Raw genomic sequence first — 12614 nt, 5'->3', positions numbered from 1 at the left:
TACTTATGTGTGCGGCGGGCGGAAAGACCTAGTTTCCGCTACGGGCTGCGGACAGGCTGTTTATCAAGGTCGGTAAGGCTGGGTTTCCGATCCATGTTTCCGAAGACATTACTTTGTATGTGTGGTAGGCGGAAAGCTAATATTATTTGAAAGTTTAATCATTGCCATACAAATTTGAAGTTTTCCGAAATGTATCAAGATCAAGTATAAATTACAGATTTATTAATCTCTACAAATTAGTTCCCGCATCTGATTTGCAACTTACCCCATTGTTTACGCTTAAAATTACGAGGTTTAAACGGTTTGCGAGGCTAGAACTCTATAAATATTTGTTTGTTCAGAATGCACATATCCCATACCTACTTTTTTACGTAATGAATCAGTCCGAATTAATCATTAGATAGTACCAAATTATAATGTATCTAATCTCCGCACGGCTATTCTTTGTCAATGCTATTCGAACATGGAACTCTATTCCAATGGCAACGTATAACCACTGTATTGCCTTATTTGTCTGTACTTTTATTACGAGTTTTAGTTTTACTTTGTTATAAGTATTAGTTTTATAACCATCATTTTTGTACTATAAAAGATCGCAGATCTTATTGTACTAGTGATTTTGCAAAATAAATGAAATTAAATGAAAATGAAATGAAGTATAAAAAAATGCGATTAAAATATCTTAAATTTTTAGAGCCAAAGCTGAATCTATTGATGTCCGGATTGCAGACTTTGATGGTGTGCTCTTCCACATCTCCAATGTTAACGCCGATAAGACCAAAGTGAGGGTAAGTTAGGCAAAGAATTAAGTAACAAAACTAAATTTCCCTTATACTCACCTAAGCTAACAATGTCTATAAATTATTATTAAAGACTAGCATTTCGCTGAAATTTTATAAGCAATTACAAGAGCATGGAGCAGATGAATTGCTGAAGCGAGAGTATGGTGACTTACTAACAGACACAGAAGATGGTAAGAGCTATACAGGAGCGATCTGAATTTATTAGCTGGTTTTTATATATGTATATAAATTTCCAGGCTACAACGTGTCGGTACTTATCAATCTAGAAAATATACCTGCTGACTGGGAGGCAGTTGCCAAAAAAATTGGTCTGCTTAAGCGAAATTGCTTTGCTTCAGTTTTTGAGAAGTATTTCGATTTCCAGGAACAGGGTGAAGAAGGGCAAAAACGAGCCGTAATCAATTATCGAAACGATGAGACGCTGTAATTGTCGAAAATTCTTTACTTGATGTAAAATTTGATAGTTAAAAATTTTTTTTTTTATAGCTATGTTGAAGCCAAATCAGACCGAGTAACAGTCGTATTCAGTACGATTTTTCGTGATGAAGACGACGTGATAATTGGAAAAGTTTTTATGCAGGAATTAAGAGAAGGGCGACGGGCATCACATACAGCGCCACAAGTGTTGTTCTCGCACCGCGAGCCGCCTTTGGAACTGGCAAAGTCTGACGCCAGAGTAGGCGACAATATTGGATATGTTACATTTGGTGAGTACCACAAAAGAGATAGAAAAATACAATGGGCCTTATGAATAAAAACTAAGCAATTGCGTTTTCTTAAAAGTTCAGACCATTTACTTAAATTTATTTGCTTAGTTTTTATTCATAAGGCTCAATATCAATAAATTTTATTTAATAAGAAGGAAAACATGATTATGATTTACTAACAAAATGAATAACATAATCTTGCTAATACAGTCGATAAATAATAGTGATAACCCCCAAAAATCGGGTGCCACTTATGCTAATTCTGATACGGATCTGGTTTCTCACCAGAACATATAAGGAGTGCGCACGAAAAATCTGTAACATAGAACAATCAAAATATTAAGTAAGCCGTGAATACAAATTATGCGAGTTTTTTTTTTTATTATACTTCAGTTTTTTTACTAAAAGAAAAACTTAAAGTTTTTTATTTATAAGGATGTTTTGAACTTTTTCAGGAATTCCCTCCATCAAGGACTGTATGGTGCTTTCAGGAATGGTTTTTGACGCTGCAGTCCACTTAATTTTGAATTCCCTTATGCCCTTCGATACACCTTTCGTCGCTTTCAGTTTCCGCTTAATTAGAGCCCAATAGCGTTCCACTGGTCTTAGCTCTGGGCAGTTTGGCGGATTAGCCTCTCTAGGTACAATATTTATATTATTGTTGGTGTACCACTCCTTGGCTCTTTTTCCATAGTGGCATGATGCCAGATCAGACCAAAAGAAGTTGGATACCTTGTGCTGCAAAACAAATGGTTTTAACCTCTTTTGCAAGCATTCATCGATATAAATATCCGTGTTGATTGACCCAGAAGTTACGTACGGCTGGCTTCTTTCTCTGGCCTGCCCCTTGGATTTTTTTTGGGTTCTGTAGTGTTCCGGCACATTTCCCCGCTGATCCGCTACGTAAAAGTTGTTGCCTGGACGCTGCGAAAAGTGCGCCAATACATAAGTTTCGTCGTCCATAATGCAACACTGAACTTTTTTTTATAAAGTTTGCCTTCAACTTTTTTGTTCTATTAATTGCGTTAACGTTCTTCGCAGCTTTCCGATCTGGGACTTTCTGAACTTTGTACGATACTTTGTACGATTTAAGGCCACCCAGAAGATAATTTAGGTAGGCCTTCTTAAGTAACGCCATTCTAAGAGGCCTACCTAAGAAGGGCTGAAAAAAATGCTTTCTTTCATGGCTTCTAGAAGGGCTTATCCATTTATATTATTTAGCATTACAAATGAATTTCAATAAACATTTTAAGTTGCAATAACACATCTATACATATAATAAAATTGTAACAGTTCGATGTCTGTACATTATAGATATTAAAGAAAAATTAATGTGGGTGGTCTTTATTAGAGCACCAGAAGCCAAATCAACCATTTGTAGAATTTTTGTCTCTGTCTGTCTGTCTGTATGTTTGCACGCGCATCACTCGAAAACGAATGCATGGAATTGAATGCAGTTTTCACCGATGTATTGTTAGAGGTCTAACTTAAAATATAGAGAGAAAAAATAGAGAGTTGCCACCTGTTTGAAAATTGCAGTTTAAGTAAATTGATAAGAAAAAGTGAATATTGCAATATGGGCGCCAAAAGAAAGGCTTACAGCTAAACATATTATTTAGAGTTGCCACCTGTTTGAAAATTTTAATTTAATTTATAAGATAAATTGAATATTGAAATATGGGTATCAAACTGAAGAGGTCTAGGAAATTTTATTGCCGAAAATAGTTGTAGGGAGGGTTGCCACCTGTTTGAAAAATTGTATGGTATTAAGTTGATAAAATAAATGAAATCTATCTATACCTATAATAAAATTGTAACAGGCCGATGTCTGTACCTTATAGATATTAAAGAAAAATTAATATGGTGGGGTTTTATTAGAGCTACGAAGCTAAATAAACAATTTTTAAAATTCTTGACTCTATGTCTGTCTGTATACTTGTACGCGCATCACTCGAAAACTAATGCCTGGAATTGAATGCGGTTTTCTCCGATGTATCGCTAAAGATCTAGCTTAGAATATAGAAGAAAAAATTGTAGAGTTGCCACCTGTGTTTAAAATTTCAGTTTAGGTCAATTGATACGGTAAAGTAAATATTGCAATATGGCTGTCAAAAGAAATAGGTTTATAAAGGCTTACAGCTGAAAATATTTTTGTGGAAGGTTGCCACCTCTTTGAAAACTTTTTTAATTTAATTTAATTGATAGCATAAATTAAATATTGCAATATTGGCATCAAACTAAAGAGGGTAGGCAATTTTGATGCCGAAAATATTTTTAGGGGATTTGCCAACTGCTTGAAAAATTGTATTCATTTAAATTTGTTAAATAAATGAAATATTACAATACGGACATTAAACTAAAGGGGATTGGGAAGCTTACTTTTGAAAATATTTTTGAAGCGGGCTGCCACTTATTTGAAAACTATGGCTGACTTCCAAAACGTATCCATACAATGTTTGGATACTTTTATACTGCGGTATTCAAACTGTTTGTATATGCAGAGTTGCAACAATATACATTGCATATTTTAAATATTGAATATAGCAATGAACAATTATTCTGACTTTTCCATTTTTAAAATACCAGTGGTAACCAATAACAAACGAAGCATCAACTTTGTTTCTGATGCGCTGATTGTTCTAGCGATGCGTTCGATAACTTTTCGGATGCGTTTTGGAAAAGTATACATTGTCAATATTTTGTAGTTCGGCGTTATGGATCATTATACTTTGTACGTATGCAAAGCAATTGACGTTTTGGAAGTCAGCCTTTAATTCAGTTAAATTTATAATATAACCTAAATGTTGCCATATGGGTATCAAACGAAAGTATTTGAGAATAATAAAATTGCAACAGGCTGTTATCTGTACATAATAGATGTTAAAGAAAAAGTACAACAAAAGCCAAATTTAAAATTTTTATAATTTTGGTCTGTCTGTATGTTTGTAAGGTCGTTGTTTATATTTAGAGTTAGCAATGGACTGATATCAAAATTTCGCCTTGATATAACCACAAACTTAATTTTATTGACATTCAATTAAGTGTGTTCAAGCATAACCAATCGCACTTTTTTGGAACTTCTGTGTGGAAGGTTTTTCGCTAAAAAAATCAAATTTTTTTTTGTTGCTGCCAAAAAATTAAGAAATTTGAAACGTCACGCTTTACAATTTCCAGCACCTTGAAAATAAATATTCCGACCAAAAATTTACTTGGTAAAGGGTGACCACACCAAAACTGCGACACTTAGAAATTACTACCAGAAACAAACTAGAAGGCTTTGAAATTATTTTTTTTTTGTATTATATAACTTGGAAGTTTAGATGTTATTAAAATGTTAAAAGATTAGTTATTATTTGCTCCATATGCAAGTGATCGGTATTTTCATCGCACACGCGCCATCATGTTCTGCACGACTGCATCATCGACATTACGCGATGCGCACAACTACTTTGTTTTGCACTCTTCAATAATTTTCACTCTTTCACCTGTTTTCTTCAAGATTCCTTTGACAATTGACCAATATTCCCCAATAGGACGTGGCTCTGGGCTATTGAGTGGATTGCAGTCGTGAGGTACAAAATTGATGTTATTTGCATTATACCACGGCAATGTGTCCTTGGCATAGTGGCAGGTTGCCGTGTCCGCCTAGAACGATGTCCTACTCCTTATCTGTTGATAAATGACAGAAGACGCGTTTTGAGGCACTCATCCCGATAAACTTGATCATTCATTGTCCCGGATGGGAAAAAAGGGCTGCTCTTACGGCCGCAGGAACAAATAGCTTGCCAAACCATGTGGGTTTTGGAAATTTGGACTTCATTTTCAGCTTACAACTTTCAGGGGCATCTTGACCACTTGCAGCAGTATAAAAATCTTGACCCGCAATATATTTTGAATTTTTATAGCAGTAGGTTTCGCAGTCCATAACAATGCAGTTGTATTTTTTAATTTAGAATTCATACAACTTCCAAATGCGGGATTTCGCTGTAACATTCTACTTTGCGCCTCGGCCGGGCACTGTTTGAGCTGTAGAACATCTCAATGAAGCTTTCCGCTTTACCTTTTGTACGAAAAACTGCGATCTCCGTACGGATTTGCGACAAAATCTTCGGATCTCGCGAAAACGCACTGAGGACCTTCCGAGCACTGTTTTTATCACTTTGACCATGCTAACCCCCGCTCCCTGGTTTTCTCGTAACTGTCAGGCCTTATTTGTACCGATTAAAACCCTGCAAACTGTCGAATAGTGCACTCTTTAATTTTTTAGCAATTTTACGTGTACTTAAGGCCGGATCATTTATAAACTCGTGCAAAATGGTTTGTCTCGTTTCTAGCTCGGTTGCCATTTTTAACTCAACTAGGAATCAAATTCAAATGAAATTTCTTCTACGTTCAACTAAGGTCATGGTCAACTTATGGTATTTGAATTTCAAAATATTGAATTAGTTTTGGGTAAGTTATAAGCTTCCCAAAGTGTCGCAGTTTTGGTGTGTTAACTCTTTATGTTCCTAAAACTCTTATACAGACGAAAACGTAAAAAACCAATATATCTCTAAAGCCTATTACGCTGGGGAACTGAAACTTAGCACCTTCCATACAAACTGAACTTCTCATATAGCTTATCTCTGGAATCGCTTAGGCTAAAGTCCTGAAATTCGACACAGCTACATATGTTATCAATACCGCACTTATGGCGAAAAGTGGTAAGTAATGGAAAAGGGGGCGTGGTACCCCATGCTTCTAATTTCACTTATCTCTGGAAACGCGCACTTTAACTTTCTGAAATTTGGCACAGCTACATATACTATCAATACCTTACTTATGGCGAAAAGTGGTAATTATTGGAAAGGCTGTATCGCTATACATTTACGTAAATGCGCAAGTATCATTCGATTGAAAATCATTTTCTCCTAGATTTCTAAATCCCATTGAACTATTGTTTTTAATTTTTAGTAAAAGGTAAAATTTATTTGAAAATTTTTAAGAATTTTTTAAATTTTTCATAAAGAATGGAGATTTGATTTTTCGAGTTTCGCTATAGATTGTCCTATCTACATACCTATTTGCATAAATTGATAGCCCTTTTCGTTGTTCGGACTAAACTCAAAAACCACTGAGAGTTCCGTCAGGTTGTCGGAGGTTATATTACATACATATATGGTCCTATTACATGCTGCTATAAAACTCGCTAGGTGGTGCTAGAGTAGAGTTATTTATAAAAAACGTATTTATTAACCGGTTTCGTTCAAATTTTAAATGTGAGCTATGTACCTGTATGATGGAAAATTCTTTTGATAAAAACTTTCCCGATGAGTTCCGCTGGAGTCGAGGTTCATAACACATATTCATTTTATGGTAAGCAATAGTTTTGCAGAAAATGAACCCAATGGATGGCGCTGCAGCCGAAATGTATAGAAACCCCCTGTGGTTGGTCTGCTTTGGCCCTATGTTTAAGTTATACGAATTTAGTTTTCAGATGTCTAAACGAAGCATGGGGTTAAGTTTGTCTGACGCCCTCATGCACGATCATGCGATCTTGCATCTACCTAGAAATCAGTTCATAAATATTACCACGAATTGTAAATAGTTTGCTCATATATTCAAAGTATAGTTTTTCATTAAAAACGGTCTCAAGCTCAATAAAAATTTTTGAATATAGTTGTTTCTTTAATTTATAAAAATCATACATCTTTAAAGTATTTGCTTAAGGTTTATATCAAATACTAGCCAATGCCCGCTTACTTCGCGGCGCCTAATAAGAACTTTTGCGATGGCCAATGCAAAAGAGCGTTTAAAAGCAAATATAGTCTGTAAAGTCAAAATTTTTGGTTTAAGTTGAAACCACCAAGGCGCAGTATCCTCCTCACACATAGGCCAATAATAGTAACGCAGTGATACCATATGGAATACCAATCCCTTTCGGTGTCATCAGCTTTACCGATGATATTATTTCCAACTGAGAGATCTCTGTTGCAACTACAACATTGGTGCGATGCGTATACCAATAAAAGTTCTTATAAGGAAACTCAAGAGCACAGAAGTGCGTTTTCTGTTATAGGAGGGCCAAGAATCCTCGCTGTCCCACAGGATGAAAAGTTTTCCGGTACATTGGCTAAATGAGTCGTGTGATCTCTTTCAAATGACGCAATTGATATACCTATGGTCCTTTCCTTGTTAACCCGCCACTTACTGAAACAGTGGGAAAAAAGCAACGATAATTTACAAGGCGAACTTAGCACAGTGCGTAGGCAACTGGCTGAGTCAGTGGGATCGTCGGTTCGAAGCCTACTGAAAGAAATCTGATGAGGAAATGTGGTGATTTCCGAAATAGCTATCACTTCTACCATTTTTTCAAATTATTGTTGCTTTTCCACAATAAATTTTTCATTAAAAACGGCCTCAAGCTCAATAAAAATTGTTGAATTAAAGAATTAACTTTAAAAGAACTCCTTCTGAAGTACGTCCTATAAAAGTGCTTCTGGAAGGCCTTCCCTTTGTAGTGAAAGAAGATGCCCTTCAATTTGTGCCACTCCATACAAAAAAGAAAGGAGAAAGGAATGTGGAGAGGAAGGCCCCTTCACTCTCAGGAAGGCCTTTCGGAAGGGCTTTTAACTCCTGAAATTATCTACTGGGCAGCTTCCCTTTTCACTTGCCGGACAAATGATTCATAGCAACTGCATTTTTGAGCGATTCTCCTACCCGAAATATTTGGATTTTTTCCAAAAAGGTCCTTTAGATTTGTCTAGGTCCCCTGATCCACATTTTCTACCAGAATCGACATTTCTATTGACGCTTAAATTCTCATTTAAGTTTTTAAAAACCCGGCTCACAGTTTGACGAGAGACTAACGGTTGTGGCAATTTTTATGTGAAGTTTTTATTTGTTGAAAAACTTTCACACACAAACTTTTATGGAAATGAAAAACAAAATAGTTCGGCTTCATCTGGTATTAAAACCAAAGACGATGATGTGCTGTTTTTTTCGCGAAAACAATGTTACAATTTTTTCGTGCGCACTCCTTCTATTTTACTGGGTTGCAAATTGAAAAATTGTGAATAATTTACTTCTTGGTAATAAAAATATCCTGTCAAAATGTTTGTTAGGGTTTTTTGAATGACGGCTTACAATACATGTATGGTAGTTAACAATTACTAAAGTTATTTAAACAATTTAAAAACTAGCAAAAATGCTTTAAATTCGCATAATTCACATGTTTATTGACATTTTGTTGTATGAAACCACATTGGTTCAACTTTTACACATGCTGCAACTTTTTTTCTGTCTTTATCAGAGTCCGTTTAAATTTTTTTTTTTATATGTACATTAAGTTACATGCGTCTGTTCTGTCTTCTCGGAATTAGATAGAGAAACAAAGGCAATGGGTCTGGTGGTGAACAACGACAAAGCGAAGTATCTCCTGTAATCACACAAACAGTCAGATAATACGCGTCTTGGCACCAGTTTTGCCAGTTTAGCCGTTTTCCGGTTAGATTTAGCCGGTTGCGATAGCGAACAGCCGGAGAAAATTCGGTTTATCCGGCAGCCGATTTGTTAGCCGTTTTGCAAAAAAATTTGCGGTTCTTAGCCGAGTATGCTTTTTGCCTTATTTTATGTATATATGTATTTTATATATGTAAGTTTCCATTTTTACTAATTCAGCGACCAAAAATCTATTAGAAATGGCTAGCCTTCTCTCGGAGAAAATTTTCATGTCGGACTGTTGAAATTAAAAAACAGTTTTCTCTAATCCGAAAAGATTAAAATACTGGGCGGTTACCATGCAATTCGATGCGAAAGAATTTTCGTCCGAAAACGGATTTTCCATACTACATATGCGAAATCGAATTGAAATATTCCATTTTCGGATTTCCATATTCGGTTGGCGGATATGAGCCACTACGTAATCTGAATTTGATTGCCAAAGTTACTCGAAAATTTAAAAAGTAATTCGTAAGCGTTTGAGCTAAAGATAACGTGTGCTGGCGTAGGAAAATGCAAAACAAACGTTAAAATAATGAATGCAATGTAACATTTTTGAAAAGTTTTGGCCAATATGCACCAGAGACCGGCTTTGAGTACTAATAAAATTAGTGTACTTATTCATGATCCATAAAAATTAGTGCAAATGAGCACTTACACTAATTCAAAAAATGACTAAGAGTAATTTCCACCAAACCAAGCACACACTCAAAATATACTAACTCTTATTTGTGGCGGCAATTTTTGTCTCTATCGAGTATAGTCTACCCAGCTGGATTTCACTCATTAGGTCGAGTGAGAGGCTGAAAACAATTTCAATGAGTTTAATATTATTTGTGTTCTGCTTTGTTCTACACCAGTGTTGGCATTTTTGGTACAATTTTACTTTTTTGATACAATTTCGTTTACTACGCAGTACTTTTTAGTACAATTTTGTGATGAATACTAAAAATATATACGTAGCTCTGAAAATTCACTGCGGGAATTCGTTTTATCTTTTGTCTTCGCCTTCTCGTTTTTGCCTTTGTAAGTTTTGAAAAAAGGTTTTGAAATAACCATTATAACATACTGCTATCAACCTCACATTCCTAGGAAAGTTTTGAAAGAATATTTTCGATACTAAATCTTATTAAAACAAAATGTCGAAATCAGCTTCATATAGTTAGAAACAGTGTCATCGTTAATTCTTTATGTTCTTAAATATCATAACTTAACGACACTCACATATTGACTAGAGTTGACTATTTATTTTATTATTTTTTAATTCTAATTATTTGTTTATAAAAATATAGTTAATTCCTTAACAAAAAGTGTATGAAAATAACTTTAAATCTTTGAACAACATTAAAAAAATCGACAAACTTTCGTAAAAATTTCGAGCCTTCTATTTCAATTTTAGTATAATAAAGAGCAAGTTTAAAGCAGCTGGAATTTGCCGTCAATGTCATATTATCTAAACGCGTTTTTTTTTTAACGAAGAAAATGAGCAACACCTTCATCAAAAAAAAATATATATTAAAAATCAACGATAAGTCGCAGCTATTTTAAACTTGCACTTCATTTAAATTGATCGGACTACAAACGGCATTCTCAAAACATGTATTTCTAGGAAATCGAGTTAAATGCCCGAAATTTTTACGAAAGTTTGTTGATTTTTTAATGTTGCACAAAAATTGAACCTTGGGGTTTTATTAAACTATAAACTGCATTTTTATAAACAAATAATTAAAATTAAATAATTTTAAGATAAATGGCCAATCTTGTCAATATGTGAGTGTCGTAAAGTTTTGATAAGCACTTGAAATACTAAATGTAATTTTTAGCAAAAAAAAACGACTTAAAAAAATATATATATATTTATATATTTCATGATCCAATGATCGGATCTAAACCAAATTAGTATTATAGTAGGACCACCTCTGAGACACTACCTTTCCGCTGCAAAAAGAATTATTGAAATCGGTTGACGTGGTGCAAAGTTATGCGGTAACATACATAAAAAAAAAAAAAAAAATATTCCGACGAACTGATAACCTCCTCCTTTTTTGGAAGTCGGTTAAAAATAAAAAGTCAAACTTTAGTACTGAATTCAAAGAAGATGTCTCCTTTATCCATGCATAATAACTTTAAAAAAATTTGTTTGTTAAGAAGTGTACCTTAAAATATGTGCATACACATTTATGTTCAAAGTGTAAAATGTACCTACCTAAACTTTCCCATGAATGCCATCAAATCATTGATCTTGAAGGGAATCTATGTATACATGTACTAAGAAAATATATGAGCAAATTAAAAAGTCGATGCAATTTACAGTCGAAAAGTATAGTTTTTGTATAGATTTCGTATTGAAGGAATAATTTCATTTCCCAACACTGCGACATGCGGGCGCCTCCATAAACAAGTGTGAGCTAAAAGTGAGAGTGTGTTAGTGTGCCTTCGCATGCTGTCGCTTTCTCGCGTTTGTACATGTTTTGTTGCTATAAACGACGAAAATTACTAAATTCACTAAAATCACTCAGCTGAACTATTGGTGCTTCTTAGTGCTCCTACTCATTTCGGTATAACTAATTTGTTTAATGGCTCAATGAGAGAATTGAGCACTACACCAATTCATATCAACAGAGATCTTGGACATTGTACATGCTCTCGCTTTATGTGCCGAGCGTAAAATAGTGTTAGTGCATATGTGTGAATATTCTGCAATGAATAATATCCACTAACACTATTTCTTGTGTTATTCAACCAATTACTTAAAAACACGAATAATTGCAGTTCCCTGATATGCACTAAGGACACAAAGCAGTGCCACTAGAGCCTAGATAAAAAAATGTTAAGGTCACGTCTTACTCGTCTGTACGCTTGTTGATGTCGATCATATGCATACATACTGATGGAATACAAAACATAAAAATTCACATATTCATAATTCAAAAAATCAAAAACTCGAGCAAAACTATAAAGCCGTTTGCATACGCTCCCATGGTAAAATTAACCTTTTTCGTGGATTTGTCGAAAATAATCGACATTTGATAATCGACGGATTAACTCCCCTTTCATCTTTTTATACCCGAGCGCACTTGTGCACAAGGGTATTATAACTTTGTGCACATAACGATTGTTTGTAATGTAGCATGACAGCTAAGCAAGACAAAATGTTCACACAATATTAAGTAAAAAGTTCAATATACTTTTGGCAATAACTAGGCCGAAGTACTCAAATCAATTTAGCTTGCGCTGCACTTCTCCAATAACATAAACTCGATTGAACCCATATACATTTATGTATGCATGCACAACAACGTAGAATCATAAGCATGACTAACAACTTAGAAATGTAAGTTTGTAAATTAGATTACTCATAAGGTAGATTGTAAGCATATAAAAGAACGGCGATGAGCCGAATAAAACATTCCCACTTTAAGACTCAACGTTTTTACTTGCGTTTTACTTTTGGAATCATTGTGGGGCATTTTAATGCTCACCTAAATGCGGCTGTAGAGCTAAGACAATACTAAACTCCTTCCAATCTTTACATGGCGATCCTGCCAATACTAAACTCCTTCCAATCTTTACATGGCGATCCTGCCAGCTCAAAGCTAGATCCTGCCAGCTCAAAGCTAGATCC

At 34.8% G+C, this 12614-nt stretch overlaps 1 protein-coding gene across 1 annotated transcript; it reads left to right on the top strand.

The window, feature by feature from the left end:
- Positions 1–692: 692 nt before the first annotated feature.
- On the top strand, positions 693–1746 carry LOC118750254 (actin-related protein 2/3 complex subunit 2; the record flags this gene model as incomplete). The annotated part of the gene is made up of 5 exons (XM_036484978.1): positions 693–788; positions 874–973; positions 1040–1226; positions 1290–1510; positions 1721–1746. Coding segments are annotated over 5 exons (615 nt in total), but the record flags the coding sequence as incomplete, so codon positions are not given.
- Between the last annotated feature and the right edge of the window lie 10868 nt (positions 1747–12614).

Source organism: Rhagoletis pomonella, unplaced genomic scaffold (assembly GCF_013731165.1).
Source record: "Rhagoletis pomonella isolate Grant_MI unplaced genomic scaffold, Rhpom_1.0 Rhpom_scaffold_00182, whole genome shotgun sequence".
NCBI classification, from domain to species: domain Eukaryota; kingdom Metazoa; phylum Arthropoda; class Insecta; order Diptera; family Tephritidae; genus Rhagoletis; species Rhagoletis pomonella.
This window is presented reverse-complemented; position numbering and strand designations above follow the sequence as displayed.